This window comes from Dermochelys coriacea, chromosome 7 (assembly GCF_009764565.3).
Source record: "Dermochelys coriacea isolate rDerCor1 chromosome 7, rDerCor1.pri.v4, whole genome shotgun sequence".
Classification (NCBI taxonomy): domain Eukaryota; kingdom Metazoa; phylum Chordata; order Testudines; family Dermochelyidae; genus Dermochelys; species Dermochelys coriacea.
Genome location: NC_050074.1, coordinates 27,022,789 through 27,050,287, shown reverse-complemented (window position 1 = coordinate 27,050,287; position 27,499 = coordinate 27,022,789). Strand labels below are relative to the sequence as shown.

The 27,499-nt window shown below is 36.9% G+C and overlaps 1 protein-coding gene across 1 annotated transcript in view; it reads right to left on the bottom strand.

Moving 5' to 3' along the window:
- The window catches only part of ERC2 (ELKS/RAB6-interacting/CAST family member 2), an 858,283-nt gene that overhangs the window by 57,246 nt on the left and 773,538 nt on the right, over positions 1 to 27,499 (bottom strand). The window contains 1 exon segment of the mRNA XM_038411791.2: positions 14,900 to 15,091. Coding sequence (XP_038267719.1) covers positions 15,035 to 15,091 — 57 coding nt within the window. The 3' untranslated portion in view covers positions 14,900 to 15,034.

Genomic DNA, 27,499 nt, shown 5'->3' with positions numbered 1-27,499 from the left:
TGGCCTTGGATCTTGGTTTACACCATAAGAAGACAACAAGTACCAGGTTGGGGTGACTCTAGGTCATGTGTAATGTTCAATCTGCTGGCACATTCTTTAAAAAATATATTCTAACAGAAGACCATCTGAGATTTCATATTTGCAGTCAAAATCCATTATAGCAACCAGAAATGTAAGTTACCCATGAACATGTTTTAATACATATTGCATTTACTATTTATTTTTCTTCCTTCTCTCTCCTACTTAAGAAATTCACTAAACAGTAAAGAGAAAGGCAGAGAGATCTTATCTATTTACAAAAAGAAAAGGAGTACTTGTGGCACCTTAGAGACTAACAAATTTATTAGAGCATAAGCTTTCGTGAGCTACAGCTCACTTCGATGCGAATACAGACTAACACGGCTGCTACTCTGATATCTATTTACAGAACATCTGACATGTGTGCACTGATTGTGGGATGAGGTAGCTGTCTTTTTTGCCATTTTCTCATCTTTGTGGAGTGTACTAAATGAGGGGTTGCTACTTGAGGATACTGGTATTAAGTTAAAAGAAAAGGAGTACTTGTGGCACCTTAGAGACTAACAAATTTATTAGAGCATAAGCTTTCGTGAGCTACAGCTCACTTCATCGGATGCTCTAATAAATTTGTTAGTCTCTAAGGTGCCACAAGTACTCCTTTTCTTTTTGCGAATACAGACTAACACGGCTGCTACTCTGAAACCTGGTATTAAGTTAATAAGTCATCCAGTGAGTGGGATTTTTCCTGTAAAAATCATATTACCTCAGTCACATGTGGTTTGCCTAGAGGCTCTGTTCAGCTTGCTACAAGTGAGATTGCTATACATCCCTGCACAAAAGCTTTACACTAGACTAGCTGGGTATCTTAATACAGTCAAATATAAAGAAGAAAAGCTAGTCTTGTGGCTAAATCATAGGACTAGCATTCAGGAAACCTGGGTCTATTTCCAGCTTGTAACAGTTTGGGCATTTTGTCAGTGTCCCCAGTCTGATTTTGAGGGGATGTGTTGTAATTCAGCCTCCATTTTGAGTGTAACCTTTCACTCTGTATGCTTGTTATGTTGGATTGCATTGTCCCCCTTGTTGGGGGGATGGGGGTGGGTGGGAAGGTAGATAGGCTGGTGCCTAGGTGTCTGATTCTGAATGAAATCAACAATTAAATAGCCTTACTGTGGCCGGATAATGGGTGTTACCAACCCTGTGCCCAGCGGAGCACCCAAAGGATTGGAAAACGGAAATACCCCAGGGCAAGGATAGAAGGAGAAAAGGTGTCCGACTGCTTTAAAAAAGACATACTCACTGTCGGGGGGGGGGTCACACTAGTACCAGAATGAGAAGACTGGGCAGGAGGAGCCTGGACCAAGACCCAAAAGAACACTGACCAAGACCCAAAAGACTCTCACAAGTGGTGAGGGAAATGGAGGGAGCGAATTGTGTACAAGTGTTTGTTGTTTTTCCATAGATCTGTAACTCTCTTGTGCTTTCTACTGGCAAAGTGTGCTTGTGTTTAACAAGCTTATCTGCAAAGCCTGAGTGTTCCTTACTGTAAACATCATGTGGTCCCTGAAGGGTTAAACTGTAAATCAGAGTGCCCATAGGGTGCACCTCTAGGGATGACATGCATAAGCTAAGGGGGAAACTTGCAAGGTTCAGAACTGGTCCTGAAGCCTAGCACAGCTGGACCATGGGGTTCCATATCCCAGAGAAGGGGTACCAGACAGGGAGTCTGCACTCCAGGAATCTGTCTGAGAGGCTGCACTTACAGACAGCATCTGGATGCTGCTAAGACCCAGGGAGTTTGGAAGCTTGTGGAATCCAAACGCTGGGTACAACAAAGCAGCCTAGTGATGGTCCACAAGGGGGAACTCAGCCAGGACTATCACACAGTTCTATCACACACTCCCTTTCAACGTTGGGCAAAACACAGACAAATATTCAAAAGGGGCCACTGATTTTTTGTGCCAACTCAAAGCACATATGATGGATTTTCAGAGGTGCTGAGCATTGACCCCAAATGAAGTTTAAGGATTTCATCTTCATGCAGGAAGTGTAGCTAGAGGCTGTGATGGGATTTTTGTTTCCATATCCTGATTGTACAAGAACCAGTATGAAAAATAAACCTGTAACCACAGAGAGGTTTGTTTCTACCCTCTAAATCTGGCTCTTCTGCAAAGTTTCTCTCCAGCTGTCCTATACTCTGGACCTGCCACACTTGCCCTTGTGCCAGAATATTACACTTTCACATTAATCAGTCATGTTTATTTGTAAAACATACTTTGCAATATACTTAATGAAAACAATTAAAGCAGGGCCAAAACCAGAGATCCTTGCTAAGTTTTTAAATAGTCTTACTCATGAAAGCTCCCCCCAATTTCAACAAGAGCCTTTAAAAATAAACAGAGCCTTATTCTTTTTTCTTATACAGAAAAATTTAAGATTGAGATGTAGGCACAGGCCCAAATACAGTTTTGGGGTAAGTGGGAACAATTCCTATTAACTTCAATGCTACATCTGCTTATATCAAGTCTGAATTTATTCTACTGGGTCAGCAGAATTTTCTTATATTTTAAAATTAAGATTATACTGTGGACAGTTCTGGTTATATCTGAAATGTACAGCCTTTTGATTATCTTTTTCTCTTTCTATTCTATTATCTTTTGCTCCTCCATTATTCCATAAAGTACATATTTTGGATAATTAGAACTGTGAATATGAATACTTTAAATAAATTCACATAGTACTTTTTTATTTACTGAGAAAGAGCTAACAGGAGAAGGGGTTTAAAGTGTTCCCTTGGTAAAGTATCTAAAAGGCCATATATCCAAATATCTAGATATCTGTTTAATGTAGACAGAAAGAAAGAGGTCAAAAAGGGACAGATTTTAGTTGCTTATCTAGAACAGGATGCATTTAAACTAAATAATTGTTTAATAGCATCTCTCCAATATTGGATCTCTTACATAGGCCTTGGCTTATTTTAAACTGAAGGAATTCCGTCCCACATCAAAGACCTCTGTTAAAGAAAAAAAAATTCCTTTAAAAAAAAAAAACTTTGGCTGAACAAATAATTTTCAATTTAGGAGCAGGTGACAGTAAGATATCTCCCAAGGGCAGAGTATTTAGACTTTACATAGAACTAAACAACTCTGTTATGATGAAAGCCGGACATTCCTCAGCAGTGGGATCTAATGAAAACATCAACATTTTATGCAGTTTTGAAGCTGACAATTTAACAGTTTTACATGATCCTTTGAACATTTATCATCAATGTCTACAAGTTAAATTTAGACAAGGGGAATAGTTACAGAAAGCAAACAATTTTTGCATATACTAAAAAAACTGCACAAGTTCTTTAAGAAAGCAAATGTGTATTTAACTATTATCTATCTCTTTGCAATAAACTGTCAGTATTATGGATTCCCATACACAGGAAATCAAATGTTAAAAAAGAAGAATAAATGATTCACTGTGCTAGGAACTATATGCTTTCTCTCTTTCTCTGGAACATATGTTGATAACTGCCACCAATCCCAAAATCTATTGTGTACATGATTGATGTCTTGTGCAGATAAGGGAACCAAGGTCAGGATACTCAGTGTAAATTATGGTGGCCCAATCTTTCAAAAACTTCTTAGTCACTCTGACATGGAGGGGAAGAGGTGGAAGTGGTAAGATTCAGCCCCAACCTGCAAGTGCAGAATTTCAGTTTTGGAAACAGTGGATTTGAGGTGATGGTGACACATCAGTGAGGAAAGGTCTGTAAACACTTTGAGACAAGACAGGTGAGAATGGGGAGAGTCTGGAGGTATATTTGGGAATCATTTGTATAAAGTTAATAGTTGAAAATATGGGAGTGGCTTTGGTCACCAGAAACAGTACAGAGGGAGAAGAAGAAAAGACTGAGGATACAGCATTAAGATTCATGATGAAATAGGGCCAAAGCGGAGAATCAAGAGTCACTAGAGAATACAGTGAAGGACACAATGCAAGACTAGATGAGAACCAAGAGAGAAAAGGAGTTGCAGAACCTAACAGAAGAGAGGAAGTGGAAGCAGACAAATCTAAAAGAATGAGGAGAAAGTGTCACTTTGGATTAGCTAACCAGGAGTCATTACTAAGTAGAAAGGTACAAATAATGGAAAATTACTAACTGAATAAATTATTCAAAAATATTGTAGAATTTGTCAAATAAATTATCCAATTAATATTATTTACTTGACTCTATTAGTAACCTGGGGCAGGATGGCTTTGGTGGAGTGTAGAATAGAAGCCAGATTGGAGGGAATTAAGATCAGAGTTGATGTTGGTAGAGAGCACACTTGAGGATTTTTAGGTAAAGAGGGACCCAAAGTGTCAAGGGGGTGGAGGGAAGGTTTTTTGAAGATGGAAGATACAATGCAAACAGAATATGGGCTTGTAACACATGAAACAAAGGAAGCCTTCATACTTTAGCACTGTGCTTTAAATATTGTACAGGTATACAATGGCATGGCACTTAGTTAAAACAGATGGAAAAATTACTTCAAAAGAGAGTTTTAAAAGTATATGCTAATTCACCAAGTGATATTCCTGCTGCTCCTCATGCATTTTGTTTTTAATAGTCCTTTGATTGAGAACATTAATTTAATGTATGAAACGTATACAAGAAGCCAGCTTTCTACAAGTCTGTTTGCAAAACATTATTTCCAGAAGTGTAGCTTGCTGTCATTAAGCATATTTAAATGTTTGTGCCTAGATCATGAATTCATGAATGTGTAATTCATTTCCCTTTTCTAAGCATTCATTATTTTAGAATTCTGCTTCTGTGAGAAAAAACAGATCTGTATAGAGATTTACCAGTATAACATTTAATTAGTATACAAAAAAACTAAAACTGCTGGAAATGCACAATGGTGGTTCAAGTTTGCCTGAATGTCAGCATGACGACCACACCTGGGACCTAGAAAGCCTATATCTAATGGGTAGTGAAATACAGTTTACAGAAATGGATTCCTTATAGCAAATGTAGAATGACAATACATATGTGGGATATGATTCCTTTACACAAAGTGCCTTATGTACTGTTTATTTCCCATCAAATAAATTTATTAGAGACTGTCATAATTATAAAGGAAAGGGAACCACCTTTCTATATACAGTGCTATAAAATCCCTCCTGGCCAGAGGCAACATCCTGTTACCTGTAAAGGGTTAAGAAGCTCCTGACACCTGACCCAAAGAACCAATAAGGGGACAAGACACTTTCAAATCTTGGCGGGGGGGGGGAGGCTTTTGTTTGTGCTCTTTGTTTACATGGTTGTTCTCTCTTGGGACTGAGAGAGGCCAGACAGAAATCCATCTTCTCCAACCCATCCTAATCCAAGTCTCCAATATTGCAACCAGTATAGGAAAGCCAGGCAAGGCAGATTAGTTTATCTTTTGTTTTATGTGAATTTTCCCTGTGTTAAGAGGGAGGTTTATTCCTCTTTTCTGTAACTTTAAGATTTTGCCCAGAGGGGGATCCTCTGTGTTTTGAATCTGAATACCCTGTAAAGTATTTTTACCTTTCTTTTTTTAAAAAAATCCTTCTTTTAAGAACCTGACTGATTTTTCCATTGTTCCGGATCCAGGGGTTTGGGTCTTTGATGATTTTGTAACCAATTGGTTAGGATATTATTCTCAAGCCTCCCCAGGAAAGGGGGTGTAAGGCTTGGGGGGATATTTTTGTGGGAAGATGTCTCCAAGTGGTCTCTTTCCCTGTTCTTTGTTTAAAACACTTGGTGGTGGCAGCATACTGTTCAAGGACAAGGCAAAGTTTGTACCTTGGGGAAGTTTTTAACCTAAGCTGGTAAGAATAAGCTCAAGGGGTCTTTCATGTGAGTCCCCACATCTGTACCCTAGAGTTCAGAGTAGGGAAGGAACCCTGACAGAGACTCTTTAGGGAGTAACTGAGAAACTATTTTCCTGCACCGGTCAACTGTGGAACAATTCTATCAGATGAAGTATTTTTTCATATGCACCCTGAACCATTTATTCATTGTTAGCTTTTCCTGCAGGTTACCCAATTTAAAAAAAATATATATTTAAAACTATCCCACATTTTAAGATGTATTTTTCTGCAATTAACATTTGGTTTACTTCTCCCTGTTTCCCTCCCCAAATAGCTAAATGCTACATAATTAATACTTCTGAACCAAGAATTAAGCAAATTATTATTTTCTGGTAACTAAAGGAGTAAGGTACAACTAAAAAGAAATAAAAGTAACATATCATTAGCACACACAAGAGTTGAGATATATACAAATTGAAATGATGTTTTAGCTTCATATAAAAATAATATTTGGAGCTCAAAGTCCAAAATTTACCTAAGTACATTATTAATTTAAGTCCTCACAGCACCTTCAACCCACAGTGGGTTAAGTAGGAATGCACTTAGTACTTCACTGAGGTACTTGGGTTGAATTGTTAATTCACTGCAACTGGAGGCCAGTTTCTAGTGCATTTAAAATGATAAAATAAAGTGTTCCCAGAGTTAAAAGGCCTGCAGTTTCGTGATTGGCCTCGGGCTCATGGGATAGGGTGAGGCCTTCGTGGGCCAGGGTCAAATCTTGCGGCCATTACAAGTCAAGGTCCCAACCGTTCTGCATCCTCTGTCCCCCTCGCAGGAGGGAGGGTGCTTGGACTCAGAGAGAGCTGAGTCCAGTGGGGAAGGCTGAGGAGAACATACCTCAGGTTACATGGTAAGCAGCCCTGTAATCCCTGCACTGAAACCAATTAAATGCCTGGCGTAGAAGAGCGTGGGCGATGAGTAAGTAGTGCCCCTCCCCTGTTCTAAAGTTTAAAAACAGTTACAGCCTGCCTCTTAATTCCATGCATGTGTCTGTCCTCAATTTGCTGCTGTGTCTGCATCAAATGGCTACAGCTAGGAATGTCAAATTTTGTTTTGCAGATCTCATTGAAAAAGTCTGCTTGAAGAAAACTTTGAAGACAATCAATTCAGCAGCTTTGAAGTTGCGTGTTAAAAACTAAAATTTTGTGCATAATTTTTCTTGTATTTTTCTACTCTTTTAAAATACATGTATTAAGGATTCACTACTGCATTATCAAAACCAGCAGAGGCTGAAAGTGTATCTACAGACCAAGGAATTTATAAGAGCTCTAGGCCAAAAAGCTCTGTATTAAGGAATTTAAAGGATTAATTAAGAATTGCTCTATCTGCTGGGGCCAGGAACCGGGGAGTTGTATAGGCTCTGCAGAGGAGAGAGTTATTGGGCTATGGAGCCTTTAGTGTAGATATTTTACTAAAGTGTTTTAAACAGGTTGATTTACATATTGTATTTCAGCATAGGGATAACACCAAAGTTTAGGTGTAAACTGAATAGCTCAGTTTCAAACAACTTTCAGACTCTACAAACTGATTGCACTGGACCAGGGTATACACAAGTTTTGTGAGCAAAGCATTTATTTTTTCATATTTCTTTTTCAAAACCAAGAAAGTTTAAAACAAAACAAAACATATTAATTCAATGTTAAGGTTCAGAAATCAAGTCCTCAAAAGTCAGGAAATTCCCGGCATGATTAAAATTAATCTGATAGCTGTAACATGACCATGCTATAAGTATGTCACCTTTTGCAGTTTTATTTTCCTCGTTAAGTGAAAACCCAAATTAATATTGTCTGTTACTAATGTATACCATAAAATAAGTAGGATGTGCTCTGTGTCTAAATTAATGTTGTCAGAGCAACCTTAGCTTTCAGAAATTCCCAATTTTTGAGACTTAAACTTCACATGCCATTAACACAAGTTCATTATTTTTAGTGATATATGTTTTTATTTATATTGTACAATGCATAAATGTGGCTTTATGCATTTAGGCCTTGGTCCTGAACTACTCAAGTCAATGGGAGCTTTGCCATTGACTTCCATGAGCATACGGTTAACATTTAAGGAGCTAACAGTAACCACAGCACCTTGTTGCAGATGTGCTGTAATTCTCTCATCCTCTGGAAAGGGTGGATATCTCTAACTGTGCATGTTTTCCTCTCTTTATGTTGCAGAACCCCAGAAAGGGGCAGGTATGGCCAGAGTCAGTAGAATTAACAGAGTATCCCATTAATTCCTATATTACCATGTGAAACAGAAATAGCTGGAAGAAAAATTTAAAGTGTAAGTTATTATTAACTTTGCTAAAGCAGCATGCACTTTTGTGCCTCCTCAGGTATTCAGTGCATAGATATAACCATTATCAAAATAAAGGGTAGACACTGTACTCCTTTTAATGTAAATTATTTGGTTTTGTAAAGTTAAATGGAGGAGATTCACATTAATTAATTAATTGTTTATGTGTAAAGCATAGTAATATTGTTTCTATACATTACATTTATCTTTTGTTTCTTGTATTGTATGATTTTGCCTTGTAAACAGTGTCCATATGTGCTATATTTATAATTGTCTTTGTTTTAAAAGACTCATTTATAATTAAATTTATTCTATGTTTGATCATATTTAAAAGGCATATTACAGACAAGAGGATCGAGACATTACAGAAGGGGCTGATCTAACCATATTAAGTGGGTATGCAGAGAATAGTTTAAACCAGACTCCAAAATATAACAAAAACCTTGTCTCATTCCAAGACAAGCCTGGATGGACTGTACCACTGGTTGTAACCTAGACTGTCCCTCTGAATTTCATATCATATATATCATACAGACAAAGTATTGAGGCATCTGGGAGAGGGTGACAGCAACAAATGTCCATGTGACAAAATCATGCAAACTTTCATTCATAATTTTGCAATGCATAAAGGTCACGTATATACCACCACTAGGCTATACATATAAATCTATATAAGTACACTTTTAATCAAAATTTTACAATATGCAACTTGTTTGGTATATTTTTTGCAACTATCCATCACAGAAGTATCTTTCACATTATGCATGGGTTTTTTTTAGCACAGTCATAAATGTATGTCCAATTCATGCTATTACCAGTTAGGAATAAAATCATTGTGCTTTCAAGTAAGAAAATTACTAGGGAGTCTGTTCTGTATTTGTAAGCAAAAATGAGGCACCTTGAATGAAGAAGGAGAATTAAACTAGCCCCAGATATGGCTGAACACTGGCCATGTGTTTCTGAAGCGGGTATCCGCAAACCCCTCCCCACAGAGTCTTTATAGCCAGATCTGTAGACATATAAATGTGAAAATCAAGACATAATCTGGTCAAGAATTTGCTGCTATACAGCACATGGAAATCCATCCATTTTTTAGCTTAAGCATTTTTTTTCTAAAGAGCAGCATTTGGCCTTTGAATAAAATATTTTAAAAGACACTCCCAGCCCCCAATTTATACTGAAAGCTTATTCTATGTTTGAGATCCTATATTTACTTAGTTCAAATATTTATGGGTGTGATGTATATACAGTATTGAACAAAACAGAAACCAGATTCATTCCTTAATGAGTGAGAAGGAATAGAGTTCATATGGGGTGGCTAAATATACCATAGTGTTAAAAAATTGCCAGTTGTTCTTTAAACCAGCAACTCCAAGACATTTTAAGTTTTCCCAGTTATTGAACAGAATAACAAAAACAAAAGAAAATGGCATTAGTTTTTCTTCTATATTATCCAATTTTTAAGACAATGGTTAGAATGTTCAAAAATGTGTTTGAATTTATTCAGCTGTTCTCATAGTTTCATATTTCATGAGTGACTACTACACTGTATACGTTTCTATATCAGTGGGTTGAAGCTATCTGACAGGCTGGTTAAAGTTATTAGTCCAGCATCTGAATGCTTGTTCAAATCCCCAGTCATCATTTATTGACAAGCTGGTAAATTCAGATTGACATCTCCATTTTTTTTAACAAAAGAGTTGCTGGTATTTTAAAGGCCAATACATGAACAGATTGCTTTTCCTCTAGACATGTAAATAAACTAAAAATGGTGTTAAGTCTTTAAAAGACCAGGATTCTGGGGATGGGTAATGGGATACACAGCGCCTTTCAACCCTAGTTCATAGGTATAAATACAGCTCAGGTTGATCATGACCAAAAATCATTATCATCTTATAGATGTTTGTTAGCCTATCCAAAAGATATGGTGGATTCAATCTGTTTTCTAGTGGACAAATGACCACATCAAAACCACCCATCACATCTGGCACCCTCACTGGTCATCTCCATAGAATGACTAAGTACTGAAAGGGCCTAGAAATAAGCCTGACTATAGTAGCTTCATACGTCACTTCAACATCAATGCCACATATTCAACTTAATTCTTTTGTAGAAGATTGTCATCTTCAGGTGTATAAAGAACAGGATAGAAAATAATATGGAAAATATTATAATATCATTAAATAAATTGATGATATACCTCAAGTGGAATACTGAGTTCAGTTCTGGTTACCCCACCTAAAAAGATACAGCAGAAACAGAAGAGGTCCAGAGAGAGTCAACAAAAATGATCCGACGCATGGAAAGACTTCCATATGAAGGGACTGTTTAGTTTACAGGAGATATGAATAAGAATGGCCTGGAAGAGGTGTATAAAATGATGAATGTTATAAATTGTGGCTTCTTAACCTAGGGCTCGTGACCTCCAAGAACAGTTGCAAACAGGTTCCAGAGGGTTGTGAATATCCTCCTTTCCTTTATAGCTAAATTAAAGGGAATAGGGCAATGTGGGGATCCTGAAACCTTTTTCTGTTGTAACAAGGTGTCAGAGCATGGAAAATTTGAGAACCACTAGTGTAGAATGCTGTTATTTAATCTCTCTTTATAGAAGAATGAGGGCATATCCAATTAAATTGAAAGGCAATAAATGTTAAACTGGTAAAAGGAAATACATATAAGCATCAGACTCCATATTAACATTTTTCAGAGTAGTATTAACATTCTTCCACTGAATGTCACTAAAATGGGTATCTTCCTGCTGTTCTTTGGAAGAGAAACACCTCTATTGGAGCTTTTAGCTAATCTATATCTTTTATCCATTATCCATAATCTTGGAGTCATTCTTGATCCCACGAATCATAGAAGATTAGGGTTGGAAGAGATCTCAGGAGGTCATCTAGTCCAATCCCCTGCTCAAAGCAGGGCCAACCCCACTAAACCATCCCAGCCAGAACTTTGTCAAGCCGGGCCTTAAAAACCTCTAAGGATGGAGATTCCACCACCTCCCTACGTAAACCACCACCCTCCTAGTGAAATAGTTTTTCCTAATATCCAACCTAGACCTCCTCCACTGCAACTTGATATCATTGCTCCTTCTTCTGTCATCTGCCACCATTGAGAACAGCCGAGCTCCATCCTCTTTGGAACCCCCCTTCAGGTAGTTGAAGGCTGCTATCAAATCCCCCCTCTCTCTTCTCTTCTGCATACTAAATAAGTGCATTTCCCTCAGCCTCTTCTCATAAGTCATGTGCCCCACCCCCTAATCATTTTAGTTGATTACTGTACCTCCCTCCCTCTACGGTTTCCCAAAGTCATGCATACCCAACCACCAGTCTTTCTAGAACATTGTAATAAGTGTGACCACTCATAGGTAAAAACACAACCATAATACTCCCATCCTGAAAGACTTCCACTGGCCTCCAAAAACCCCCCCATTCATTAAGAAATTGCTCTCATCTTCAATGATTTTCATAGCTATGATCCTACCAATTTCTCTCTGAACTCCCAATTACTCTGTCAACTCAATCATCCTTTCAGACCCCCCAATCTCTATCTTCCTGTTTGAAGTCAATTCTTTTTTGACAGTGCACTAGCTATCACAAACAGTGTATTCACTATTTAGCTAGTTATATCATATTCACCACCTTGGTACCGCTCTCTACTTCATGGATATAATTGTTTCTGAAATGCAGCTCAAAACCTACTTCTTCTTTGCAGTGTTCAACAATCATCCTACTAGTTAGTTCCATGTACTGGCATATGTTCCCATCACTTCATTACATTTCCTATGTATGGCCCCCACATATGTAAACTAATTATAGTACTGACTTATAACACCTATTGTTTTTGTATTTGCTGTGCATTATAAAATACATTGCTTATGAAAGATATATAGCAATATTACTCTGTAGGCATTGTAAAGAGATGGTCCTTCCAATGAAGATTTAAGGCAGAGTGACAGAACTGAGTGGGGAACCATGCACTGCTGCCAAATGTGCTGTATCTGTCTTGTGGAGAAATAAAGGACCTCAGTTTCAACAGTGATGAAATTATCATCTTTCCCAAAAGTATCCTACTTTTGCACAGATTCTGCCACCCCTGCTCATACGGATTGCTTCCTTACTCTGTGAGTAGCCTCGCTGCAATCAATAGGGATACTTGTCGAGCAAGGTACTAATTAACATAAGCATGAGTGACAGAAACTGACCCTTTTTAAAAAAGGGCTCTTTCTGTGTATTTAATTTTCTATTTCTGTTTTATATTTTACCAGTTTATGTGGCATTTAAAGGGCCAGTTCACAATATAGCAATTTCAGATACCAAATTAAGTGGTATATCTACTGGATGTAAAGTAACAAAAATATTGCACATCACTTGTTTTCTTTAAGTATTTGGAGCAGACATACAAAAGTAACAAAAGGACTGCCAAGCAAATCTACAGTTCTAGTGTTATACCAGCTACAGCCCTCAAGAGACTTTAAAAATATTTCTCAGCTTCATTATGAAAACTAACATTTTAGTGCAACCAAAAAAAAAATCTGGCCTGATATTGCAGACTGTTACTCACATGAGTGCACACATTTAAGTCAGTAAAGTCTACTTGCATAAGTCAGGACTACATGTGTGATTAAATATCTGCAGGTCTGGGCTCAACGGTAGCATAAATAATGAAAACATATATTATCTAATCAGAAATATTGATTAAATATTCAAATTGATTTGATAATGCTAGTGATCTAGTCAACTTTTCTAGGTTCATATTTAACGCTTACTGATCTATGAAGTTGTATCAAAAACATTAACATTTAAATAGATTGAACTGCCTTCAGAGCTGGGCACCCGGCCAGCAGCCACCACTCTCTGGCTGCCTGGCTCTGAAGGTAGTGCTGCGCAGCAGCTCCTAAGTAAGGGTGACAATACCACTACCCCCCTACAATAGCCTTGCAACCCCCTTTTGTGTCAGGACCCCCAGTTTGAGTAACATTGGTCTCTCTGATGAAATCTGTGAGTAAAAGTACACAAAAGACCACATTTCACGGTCCGTGACATGTTTTTCACGGCTGTGAATTTGGTAGGGCCCTAGTAATAAACATGATTAATAATAACAGTAAATGAATGAGAATTATCTAAAATCTCATACACCTTTTATTTATTTTTTACTACTAAATTGGAAATGGAGAACATTAATAAAATAGAAATAGACCAGAAACCTTAAGGTTTCATCTAGAGTAATTTTATATTATATCCAAACAACATAAGAACATATGATAAAGGAGTATTCTCAGGTTAAAAATAATATTAAAAACAAACACATTTCTTTACCTGTGTTACTAATGTTGCCTTGGATTGTTATATTTGAAATAATTTTTAAATCTAACCTTTCAAGATTTATATTTGTTTAGTCTTTGCATTTCATTTAACAAACATAATAAAAATTGACTCATCACTTTCAGTATCTGGTTCTCAGTTACAAATATTTTTACTTTCAGGTTCTCGTTCACTAGCACAACATTGCAATTTGTGGGTTGCAAATCCTGCAGGAGAATGTTTAAATCCAAACAAAAACTGTTTACATTGAAATTTCCACTCTAACAATTTCATGAAAACATTTCTGTTTTTGCTAAACCTTCTTGGTACAATATCTACACTCTCGGCCTAAACCTATATATCAGTGTCACTTTCAATAATATCTTATGAATGGAAATGTACTGCAAAAACTGTTATATCAAGACAGTTCAATTACACAACAGATCTAAAATGGCTTCAGCATATTTACTCTATCACACCATATGTGAGGCTGTGGTCTCCACAACAAAACCTTTACACACTGAAGTCATTATCTCTATGAAGTCTGCAACGGGCATTTAAAACTTATTGATGGCCTGGGTATTGGTGGCTCAGTAGGCAGCCCTCTTGCCTGAGGCCCACGAGGTCAGCGGTTCACATTCTGCTTAGGAAAAAAGCTGGACATATTCCAGAATTGTGTGTGGGCTGTGCTAGGCTCCTGGAGGGGAAGTCCTTAGGATAGTAAGTGAAACCCTGTCTGTTTTGTGCATATCAAGGTTCTCATGGTAATGGAAGAGGAAGAATGGGTAAGAAATGTAAGTTTAATATGCCTGGAGCAAATGAGTGTACTTGTTGAAGATCCTGCATTCAACTATGTAAGCACAGAATGATAGAAGAATAACATAACCTCCATATTTTTGGACTTCTTCACAAATCATTTCTGATTTTGTCTTATTGGGATCCGGGAAGTGGGCGGGCGAAGCCCGTCCACTGCTAAAGGATCCCCCCCAGCCTAAAAGGGGATCCACAGGACCTAGATACCCAAAAAAATTCCGGGGGACTACTAATAAAATAACAGGGACAGGAGTGCAGTCAAAGGGTCAAACGAAGGGAACCGGACGGGGAATTTGATTTTGTATTAGGCATGGTTACAAGAGACATGTTCAAAGACACCACTAACCATGATCATCATTAATTGATTTCTTTATACTTGCTGGACTGACCTGGGATTCAGTTTCACACTTTGGGCCTGCGAAAAATGTATGCATAATTTTGGTAAGTGGGACATTTAATCAAGAAATTTTTAAGATGGTAAAAACTTGTCACATACTGCAATCTGCCTGATGACATTACAATATGCATCAAGGAAAAATCTTCAGCAAATATTTAAATCAGTACTGGCAACTGATTTAGAAAACAATATAAAATTAAGATTCAACCTGCTCTGGTGTTAGTCTTTGATATGTGGTTATCCCAGATGTCTCTCTCCTCCTCCTCCTCCTCTTTATAGACAGGTAAAGATGGATCTCTTGAAGGAACTGGGGAACACACTCTAGGCAAGGTTGGACAGGTGATCAATGTACAGCGTGAGATTTGCCATGGCAATGTGCCTCCAACAGTAACTGGATCATCTAGTTTAAAAAGAAAATACATTCAAAATTGTAATATTTTATTTAAAACATGCATAAGGGAAAAACAAGTATGGGGAGAAATAGTGTATTTGAAGAACCAGAAATATATCTGGATGACCAAACTTATCATATTGTAAATTTGTCCATTTCATTTATTTCCCTTTTTAATACTCTGTTGCCTTAATGATTTAACTCAAGAGTCAGGATTTATTGACCAGCATCCCAATCCCACTGACTGGATGTGTCCAACAATTGTCAACAAGGTGCTAAATTGTTCTTGTCATCTTTAGTTTCCTGCTTGTATCTCTTCAGTGATATCTGATGCAACTGAAAAGTGGCATGCATCACCAGTACCATGAAAAATCAGGGCTTGATTCATTGAGTTAAATGGGCTTTGCATCAGGACTTTAGTAAATAAAATGAGATTTCACTCAGCAATGCCCTAGAAGGCGACTCTAAATCCAGTCTCAGAAGAGTGCAACACATTGATTCTGTCAGCTGGCAACTCTAACTCTGGTATAGTAAATAACTGCCTTTTTTTTTTAACATGGGAAAACCAAATAACTGTTAATAACCTGGATCCTTGGGTTTAGCTTTGGCCAATGTATATTTTCTAGATGGAAAAACTATGATGTATTTAAGCAACAGCTTTTGCACAATTAAAAGGGATCATGCATGACCAGCATCACAAAATCTTTAGGGTATCACCAAATTCCTGAGTAAGTGATAAGATTCACCCAAAAAAAAAAAAGACAGCATTACTTATATTTTAGAAAAAAGAACTTAATATAATCCTGCTGCAAATCAGCAAATGTTCTAAGTAAAACAAATTCATTTTTTCTCTAATATATAACAAGAAGCCGTTTCATAGAGGAGTGAAGGATATCCTCTTAACCTGTGATAACAAATTTGTTTTTTTTTCTCTTCTTAGTAAGAAAGCAATTAGATTTTTCCAATAAAAATATCCTTGTGCATATATAAACACTACTGGTAATCACGTAATTACCTTACCCAATCAAATTAAATTGCTGTCAGTTGAGTTCCCACTGCTGATTAACTTTAGTATACTTTAAATCTAAATGAAGTCTTTGGTAAAGTGCACTTAGCCATTTACAAAGGTGTCTCTATGATTCTACAAGGCATAACAGCAATATATTATTTGCCATAATCATCCAATGTTCAAGGTCAAGGATAGCTCATACTGAACCCCTTTTATAAAACCTTAAAGAAACACAGAATTAAACTATGTTGCTTATTTTTGTGTTCTTTGCCATAACTTCTAAATGTAATAGTAACCTTTGACCCCCACACATTAAACACTGTAATTATGTAATTAAAACTAATTATGTAATTTATCTTACATATTTTTATCCTACAGGAGGCAGGTCAATTACTTCACTCATTGACCTTAGAAGATTTCACAATTTGAAGCATAACAACAAGGCTTTAAATTAATTTTAAAGTACAAGTAGCAAAGAACATTACATCTACAAAAGGTATCAAATGAATATTATGGAAGCACTTACAAATCCTTATACTTTATATTTTGTAAAATAAATCTCTTCATGATTATTCCTTTATGTATCTTCTGTAATTAGAAATATTAACATATTATTTATGGACAAATCTTACATACAGTACCGGCCAACTGTAATTGCCTGTGGCCAAACTGTGTAGGGGGGTTCCATATTTCCCTTCCTTCTAATCTGTCCTAATTCCTCTCTTCTCATACTCTCTTCTCCCTACCGTTTTCCTTTAGTCTGCTCTGCATTTCTTTCTCTTCTCTTTTTTCCACTTATACTCTCATGCCTTTTTCTTTCACGTTTTGTCTTCTTTGTTCTAACTTCTGTATCCCAGCACCATCAGCAAAACTTGTTAGTATGTTAAATATTCTCTCAGTGCCGTAGCTGTACTAGTGGTCTGTTCTCATCCCCACCCACAATGCTGAGCTGGCATTTCACATTAGCTAATGACCACCCAGCACCTTTAAGTGGGGGTGGGGGGGAGGGGGATTTGGCTGGCTGGCTGAATGAAGGGAACTGTGCTTTATGGCTTGTGGGGGAGGAGATAAAAACTGCTGCAAAAGGGTCAACATTGTTGCTGACTCATCTCCTGGGAATGAGGGGCAGCCCTGTGCCTTAAGTCTCCCTTTTGGATGGTGCAGGTTGAGGCGGCACCAACCCTTCCTCCCCTTTAGGTGGTAAAATTCTAGGTTTGGTCTAGACCTGCTGTGGGTATTACACTAGCTGCCCCTTTGTTGAGAGGGGCTGGGATAGAATTTTTCCCTTGCTACCATATTGGCCTAGGTGGAGTTGGGTTTTTCTTGCCTTCCCCACAGCAGCTTCAGGTGGGCTCTGTTCATGCATGGCATGAAGGGCAGTAGGCCATATGTCACAACTCATTATTTAAGTGTAGGGCGGATGTCCAGTGCAGGTACTCCATAGGAAAGGCAACCAGTGACCGGATAAATGGCTTGGAAAAGGACTTAAAAGAGGTGTTCGGTAAAGGAGCAAATAGGGGGTGGTTGGGGACTCCTATGATTGATACGGCAGGTAGCCAACCTCCATTATTATAGCCCATCTTAATTCTCCTACGAGGGCGGGGGGTGGATGGTAATGTCCCAGCAATGGATTTGCTACAGGGACCTGGATGGAAAAAGAGGGGGAGCCAGGGAAGCCCCTGGGGATGGTAAGTCCCAGCAATGGATTTGCTAGAGGGACCTGGATGGAAAAACAGGGGGAGCTGGTAAATTACTCCCAGGTAATTATGGAATAAACATTGCGGTTACCTGCACTGTACACTTTTATCTGCAGGGTAGTCCCAGACATCTAATAATACAGGTGCGGCCTCATTAAATCCATGTCAAATGTGTCCTGTCCTTTTGGTATAGCCAGACAATGGTTGGAGTGGCTTCTGGTAGAAGTGAGTCAGCAAAGGGAAGGAGTAGTGGATTAGAGGCAATCACAGTGAAAGCAAGAAAACATGGTACAGTTTAAAAGTGGGCCTCTCAAATGTACCATATTTTCCAGCATGAGAAATTCGGTACAACTGAAATACATACAACTAAATTATTCAGTGTGTATCATTTCTTTAATACCATCTTTAACCTTTTTGAGAAGTACACACAGGTAAAGTAAACACACAGCATTATAAGTTTTTAAAAAATTACATTTAAGGCACATACAGTACCTCTTGATGCATGAGGAAATCCTCATTTTTGTGGTATGGTACAATGATGATCATCATCATTATAAATCAACCATTTTTAACTTTTCAGTAAACTAATTCCTATGTAATTTTGGTCAAAACGCAACAGAGAAAGGCCAACTGACAAAGTAAGCAGGCATGTATGCCTGTATGCTCTAGCTCATTAAGGGCCAGACTGTGATTCCTTTACTCAAGGAATAGTACCTTACACCACAGGTAGTCTCTCTGAATTCAACAGAGTTAATTGTAGAGCAAAGCACTAGACAATCTGTCCCTAAGTTTGCTCTGTTTACATTTTGCTATGTATGGGGATCAATTTATACTTTTACAGAAACCAGTTACTGGCAAATTCAAGGTAGCTATAAGTCTTTGCCATATGCCAAAAAGTAAAACAAAGATGGCTAAAACTGATTTCCTTACAGAAACATTTTTGGTCATGCATCAGTTATATCAGACACACCATCTTCCTTTGTATTCTCACCTTAGAAGAGGCTGACCACAGTGAAAGAACTAATGAAGGCTGCGTACAGACAGGTTGGACAGATATCAGTTAACCTTTGACATAACAGGAACCAAGATCAATGAACTCAGAATAGAGAGGTTTCAGAGTAGCAGCCGTGTTAGTCTGTATTTGCAAAAAGAAAAGGAGTACTTGTGGCACCTTAGAAACTAACAAATTTATTTGAGCATAAGCTTTCGTGAGCTACAGCTCACTTCATGTTATAGTTATAACTATAGTTATAGTTATAGTTATAACAGGAAAAAACAACTTAAGAAGATAGCAAACCTGACTTCAGCAGGAAATCATGAACTGTAGCTGATTTATATAATATTAAAGTACCATAAAACTTTTGGACAACAGATCAAAGGAGAATATATATATATATATATATATATATATATATATATATATATATATATATATTTTCTACCCAGGGGAGTTGAGGAGATTGTTCCTTATGCTTTCCTTCGAGGAAAAGGTCCCTTCTGTTTTGAAAAAGAACATTAAAACTCTGAAATCAATATATGTTGTCCCAGCTTCACATGGAAGAAAAAGAATTTGCAAATGAGACCAAATATGGTGCTATTGAAAAATACTGGATTAGAGGAATTGGGATAGAATCCTACAAATGGCCAAATAGCAGCAGGAGATCAGCTTCTAAAACAGCAGGATTCAGTTCTTTCCAGACGTGAGTGACATAATACAGGCAAAACAAGGGCACTTTTCGCTGATAGATGTATGCTTTGGAAAAAGAAACTGATGTAGAACTTATGGGTGATTTCTCTAAACCCAATATACATTTTGGAAGATTATGTTTTATATGGATAACACAGCATTACATTTTTAAGACAGGAACAAAGAAGAATCATCTCAATGTGGGATACATATGACTATATTCTGAAACTGCTGCATCAGAGAGATAAAGCCAAACACATTTTTGATACTTTGGCTGTTGTAGAAGCGTGTCTTTTGCTGGACAATTCCCTGTATATTAATTTGAATATATATGCAAATATTAGTCCAAAATGGCTAAGTTATCTGGAATGAATCAGTAACAGAGTGTCTATGTAACTTTTACTGATTATTCATGTATTTTGTGTTATAGTATTCATGACAATGAAGATTTAAAGGTTCTGCAGGGAACAGTTTTGCATTTGCAGAAAGATGAACTGGATAATCTTACAGCTCTTAGATACCACAATAAAAGGTGTTATATGAAAACAGAAGATCAATAGACAGATCTTTTCCATTTCCAACTTCTCTATGATTCTATGAAATTTTACTTTTCTTATAAACTCCTATTTTTACTCACTCACAACATTCTCAGAATGTTCCATTTTGGAGCTGACATTCCACATGCTTTGTCTTGTGTCAAATGTAATATTTTTGGGAAAAGCTTGAAGAAAATCCATTTAGATGTTTTTGAATTAGATAACTGAGAAAATTCTGCTTACAAATTTCAAATGGTTTTCCCCACTCACAAATAACTCAAAAGTGACTATTTTAAAGTATTTTACAACTTGAAATAAATGTCTCTAGTTCTCAAGTAATAGGTACTTAAGTAAGTTTGGAAAAATTATCATTCCCTCCATAGGCAGAAGGATCCCAGGGATCCCAGCACAGGCCACAACTACTTCTGCATCATCATCCACCCCTTCTCTGGTTGTCTGGAACACTGCAAGATGTAAGATTTCAGGAGGAGAGGGTTGGTGGAAGAGCTACAGAGATGGCATCACCTGTGGTTCTGTTTAATCCTTGTTAACATTATTTTACTCAATTTTCTTCTCCACAGTTTGGAAACTACCCTTAAGTAGTTCCCATGGTAAATGGATCCAACGTAAGCCATGCTAAAAGGGTGAAGGAGCCACACAGAGAAGAACCAAACCCCAGTGCAAAGGCATAGGTTATCTATGTAAATAGCAGGTTTAGAGGGTTGGAACTCTGGGCAGAGCTAGGAATAAAAGTCAAATGCTTAGTCTCTTGCTCACTCTATTCGTCAGTATGGCTTTCCTGTCAACTACAGTATTGAGTAGTTGCATAAATAAGTAGCCATCTTGTTTTCATCATTACAGGGAGTGTGACTACTTACGTATGTAAATGTATTGTACATTTATAGCATGTATGGTGCAAAGCAATTCTGTAAAAGCCAATTAAGACATTATACTCTGCTAAAAATTGGATGTTCTGTGAATGTTTGCTTTTTGGCCTTTTCCCAACCTTTTTCCCTACCAAGTGATGGAGGACAGCTGGAATGGACTAACATTCTAGAGACAAGAGATTTTTTTCCAGTTTGAAGGTATTACTTGCATGTTATTACATTTACATAAAGGATTCTCATTTTTCCCATATATAGTATTGTGCTATAATATGTGAATGCTCTATAGCCACCTCCTCCCTCAAAATGCAAAACAGAATTATGCTCACTGTCATTCAATTGTTTTCTAAACAAAGAGCTGATGCAAATCTACTTTTGTTTGGTCTGCTTTATGCTGACAGCAATTAATTCTGTATGTAGCCTAAAACATAAAGACATACAACTATCACACGTGTTTTTAATCTGCAAGCAAGTTATCCAATTATTCTAGGTAAACTTTATGATCACAACCATTCTTACCAACTTTCATATGATAGGTTATTTTCTTCTTAATAGCTTAAGACTCATATACTTAGCTATGAGGAATCTACTCTGAGTGCTGGTCATGTTTTACTTCCTGATCTTGAAATAATATATTGAATGTGCACACTTTGTTTATACATATTAGTAAAAAGATACTAAAAGCATGCTGAGAAATAACGTTCCATGCCTCAGGACTAAAATAAGTTCTCTTTATAAATAGAGCCTGTGTAAATCATGGACAAAGTTGACAAATTTCATGGATTAGTCATGGTGAAAATATCAGATTTCATGGTTTAAAACAGTTTAATAGGAAAGCCATATTAGAACTCCTGATTAACAAAGCTTCTACATATTTCTGAAGAATAAAATGTAATGATTGTGCATAAATGTCTGTTAACCTTTTTACACTTGTGCAATGTCAGTGTAGTATAAATCGTTCTCATCTACCAAATGCATTCTAAGGCTCTGAAATCTACATTCAGTTACATTATGCATGATACAGTAGAACCAAAACGTCTACAACTCAAATTATAAGAAACATTATATTAATGTTATTATTGTCCATTCCTCTACTCAATCAGCTTTCATTGCCATTTAATGAGAAAATACTTCATCAAACAGAAAAGACATATCCCTCAGCATCAACAGAATTACAGTAGGAAACACAAACTTAAAATTAAAATAGTTGATATTGTAGGGTAATAGGTTATATCTAGTGTATTTCATTAAAGAAAGAGCAAAGGGGAAAAAATCTACTCCAGAAGTGCCACTTTAACAGAACAACTTGGTACTATGGTAAAGAAATAAAATTCATACAAGTGAAGCATCACTTGGAGGAAAGAAAAACAATCATTTTTTCATGTAAAACTTTTAAGTCATTCCTGATGATGTAATTTAAAATGAGGCCTCATTTAAAAGAGAAGTTACATGAGAGCATGTGATTCAAACAAATGTGTTGACTGTATCACTATTTGGCCTGAAGCCCACATCTCCTTTTTCTGGTTAGCCATATAGACCACTTGTCATGTTTGCATATAAAGACAGCCAATTTGTCAGACATTTGCTTTAATTCTCTTTCTTTGTCTTCTTAACAATAACCTGCATATATATCATGATCATCAACATTATATATCTGACTGGAGAATGGAAATTCATTTGTGTCTACGACTTATTTCCTTTGCATGCAATCCTCCTGGGTCTTTTAGGATGTACTTAATAAGAACCACATTATTCTGCTTGAGGAAGTCCTTGAGCAGACTCTGAGAAGCAGTATGGCAAATTACTTTCAGAACATGGAAGGCCAGGTTGGAAATAAAAGCTGTAGTTATCTGTAGTACTTTTTGCAGTTTAGAAAGCAAGAAAGTAAACTTCCAAGAAAAGATTTGTTGTCTCTTTGTGAAGGGTGTGTTTATTTACTCCTAATACAATAATGCCTTAAACATTAACTGTAATAAATTCAAACTACATTTTTTAGTTAAACTGCGTGTTTTGAACACACATAATGGAGCTATTTTTTCCAAATATGTTTAAACACCTTTGTTACCACAAATCTAGGAGATCCAGGCTACGTCTATACTTGGACTTACAGGTGTAATTCTCAGCTCACACAGGCATACTTGCACTCACTCTCATCGAGTTAGCAAGCTAAAAATATTAGTGTAGTCATAGTAGCATAGGCAGTGGCAAAACAGGCTAGCTACTCCAAGTACAAACCTCCTTGAACCCCTTGGGTATGTACTTGAGGCAGCTAGCCTGTGCTGTTGCTCACTGCTATTTATGCGAATGTGGCTACACTACTATTTTTACCATGCTATCTCAATGAAAGGTATCATGAATATGTCTATGTGACTTGGGACTCACACTCCTAGCTCCAAGTGAAGACGTAGCCCCAGTATCACATACATTAAAAGCATGTTAAAAGAAAAATATTTAGGTTGCAAAGTCAAGCACTTGAAATTTATGCAATGCCCAGTTTAAGCTTGCTCGTGCAACCTTAATTCTGCTCCCTTGGGTATGTGCATTATGATAGTCCTTAACTACATGATAACATGCTATTATCTACACAGGATCTGTGCCTCATTCAGTGCACAGGCTGGACAGTGCTAAGGGAATAGGGCATCTGTTCAAACTATAAAATATTTCTTATTAACCTAATCTTTTAATGTGTGTCCCTATACTTTATTAACTGGACACCATCCAAATCCAGCCTTTATTTATTATGAATTGCTTCACAGACTTTTCAGTGCTGCTCATCATCACAATATCTGAGCACCTCATGAGCATAAATGAACTGACCTGAATATTTCCCCTGTGACACAGAGAGTACGTTTATCCTCATTTCACAGTTGGGAATAAAGATACAGCACCAATAAAACCAAAATATGCAGAAGTGTCCATAAATTTTGGGTTCCTCAGTGATTAGCCCCCAATGGGCCAATGGACAGAACAAATTCTCCTGCTTGGCATTCTCCTGCCTTAAACTCAAGAGCATCCTCTCTCTCCTCTACCTTATCCACTATGCAATCCTGATGCATTCCCTTAGCACCATGCATGCTGCGGACTGAAACACAAAAGGGCCCAGTGGAAAAAAATAGTAAGAGATCATGTAATTGAAGACTATCACATTGCATATGTACAGGGTGGAAGAATAAAGGTTGCACAAGCAAGCTTAAATCAGGCACTTCCTAACTTTCACGTACTTGATTTGCTCCCTAAATATTTATTTAAATTTTCTGGCATGTAGTTTGCAAAGTATTTTTTAAAGGCAAAAAATAATTCTATTATTTGCAACTATAACAATGCCCCATCATGTATCAACAGCATGGTATGAGCCCTTAACATGTAGTGCTGCAGTACAGATATCTACTACTTTAGATAAAGTCCCATTAATACTGTGCTTATGGCGCTCACTTCCAATTGTAGCACTGCTAACTGAAAGAAGAGACTACTAGTTTGAACCTGGGTAATAATGGTGTTTTTGTTTACTTTGCTTATTGTTAAGATAAACTAAACATGAAGCCTTACTGTCAGGGTTCCCTTCCCACTCTGAACTCCAGGGTACAGATGTGGGGACCTGCATGAAAGACCCCCTAAGTTTATTTCTACCAACGTAGGTTAACAACTTCCCCAAGGCACAAGTCCTTCCTTGTCCTTGGATGGGTACTGCTGCCACCACCAAGTGAGTTAGACAGAGATTCAGGAAAAGGACCACTTGGAGTTCCTGTTTCCCTAAAATATCCCCTCAAGTCCCTTCACCCCATTTCCTGAAGAGACTTGAGAATAATCTACCAACCAAATAGGTTAACAAGGTGAGCCCAGAGCAGCCCCTTGGGTTTTTAGGACATTAAAAACCGATCAGGTTCTTAAAAACCAGAACTTTATTATAAAAACAAAATAGAAGCACCTCTGTAAAATCAGGATGGAAGGTAATTTTATAGGGTAATCAGATTTAAAACATAGAGGATTCCCCTCTAGGCAAAACTTCAAAGTTACCAAAATAAATAAATAAATAAATAAATAAATAAACAAACAGGAATAAAGCTCCCTCTTAGCCTAGGGAAAATTCACAAGCTAAAACAAAAGATACTCTAACGCATTTCCTTGCTATTACTTACTATTTCTGTAAGTTTAGATGTATCATTCTGTAGGAGCTAGATTACTGTTTGGTCTCTCTTTGTCTCCTGAGAGAACAACAACAGTCCAAAACAAAAACCTTCCCCCACAGATTTGAAAGTATCTTCTCCCCTTATTGGTCCATTTGGTCAGGTGCCAACCAGGTTCTCTGAGCTTCTTAATCCTTTACAGGTAAAGGAGGGGTTTTATGCTACCCGTAGCTGTATGTTTATGATACTTACTTATTCTCTATGTGTAAACTTGGGAATCTACCTGAGAGGCCAATCTAACAAAAGTGGGGGAATAAGACCTTTTGAGTTCTCTAAACCCAAAGACTCTCCCGCTGACTCACTATGGTCTGCACCAAGGGCTACTGAAGTCAATGTGAGTCTTTCCATTGACTTAAGTGGACATTGGTTTAGGCCTATATGACCTCAGGCAAGTTACTTAAATAGATAGTCATCTAAAAATAATGGGCCTATTTCTGTCCTCACTTGCATCTATTTTTCACTGATGATAGTCCATTGACTTCAGTGGAGATTCTCCTTGTTTACATTACATCAATGAGATCAGAATCAGCTGCAAAGTTTTAATCAAATGCATTTGTTCACATAAGTAACTAATATATCTTTAGTGGCCCAATGATGCTTCCATTGAAGAAAATGGGAGTTCTGTTGTATACTTCTTTGGGAGCATGAGATTATTAAACCTGAAATAGTTTTAAAACTCCAATTTATTTATCACTATTTCTACTTGTACTTCTTCTCATTGCTTATTTGTTTCTCTTTTCTTGGTTTACGAGTAATAATGGTGCTAGTTTCACTTTTAGGTTTTCAAGAACTGGGGCTGTAAATACTTCAAATGGAATGTTTATTTGTTTAAAAACAACTGTTAATGTTGAAATTAAAAATAAACCTGGAAATATTTTCATTTACCTTCTTAAAAACAAAAATCAACACAAAGTGTAAATTTTGGGATGAAATTTGAGTTCAAGGTGTCTTTTTCAAACTCTCTGCTTCAGTTTTGTAATATGGATATAACAATACCTACCTCACTGGGATATTGACAGGTTCAAGTAACCTATGTTTTAACGTGCTCTGAGATCCCCAGATGAAAAGTACAGCAATGTAAAGTATGATCATTGTTACTTTGAAGAAAATGTCTAGTTCTGCCCACTACGCTCACTGCCTTAAGTTACACAGTGGGTACCCTGTTATTAGTAAAGGAATAAACTTTTCATCAAACACTCTTTATGAAAATATTTCCCTGGAAATGTAACACAGCATGTAGCAAGACTACTACAATTTTCCATCAACTATGAGTACATGGAGCACAGGTACTGTATTTAAATTATTTTACTTGAGCTTTTTGGCAACAGTTCCTCTTAAGGAAACTTAAATTAACCTGAAATTTAGAGTCTGTTATCCCCAGGCTAGCTTTGCTGGAATTTTTAATATGGCACTGTCTATTCAACAGTTGTGTGTAAAATGCCAATAAACTGGCCAGAAAAGAGCTGAAGGGCTAATTGCCTTTTAACTCCACTGTGATGATAAAGTCACGTAGAAAGAAAGGAAAAACTCCCACTGCTTTAACAAGTTTATCTGACTGCCACTTTAACATTCTCTGTCTGCATGCACTTTAGTGCATTCACCAATAAAAGGATAAAAGCATTCAGAATCCTATACCCTCAATAACTAAGAAACCCCAGATTCAAAACGTATGCTCTGCTGGAACCAGCCCATTAGCTCAACTAACTTTTTGTATGGTATTTGACTTCAGCTATACAGTATCTGCAGAGTGGCCACTAACCTAATTTTTCAGAAAAATTCCAGTTTTCCTTTTGCCTTATAAAGATTATAAATTTGTATGAAATGTAAGAAAAGAGTAGCATAAAAGAACATTTGAGCCTATTACCTAAAAACCAAGGAAGAAAACTTGGTTCCACTCAAATCAATGGCAAAATTTCCATTGACATTAATAAGGCCAGGATTTTACCCCAAAAGAACAGAATTTGTGCAAACTATAATTTTTATTATAAAAATTGAATGAAGACTTGTGTGAAAGTAAATGTTTTTCAATCATTTTCATTCAGTGAACCATATTTTACACCAGTTTTCTCCATTGCCACAGCTCTCTGTTGAAAAGTTCAATTTTTCTATGAACTGTTTTCACCTGATTTTTCCTATGTGCTATAGTATCTTTTACCTTAATTGTCACTGTAGATAAATGAGGAATAGTAGGCATGAAAATGGAGAAGAGTAAAATCAAAATGATACATGAAATGAAAAATCAAAATTAAATTTGTATATCTGCAAAGAAGTCCATATTCCAGTAGGTTCTTTTTTAAATAATTATATTCTCCATTCCCATTTAAGTAGCAACATTTCTTCTTTTCCTAGATGAATATACAAATGACATGGATCTTAAAAGACACTACACAAAATGTTTTTAAAAAAGAGAGGTGATGGAT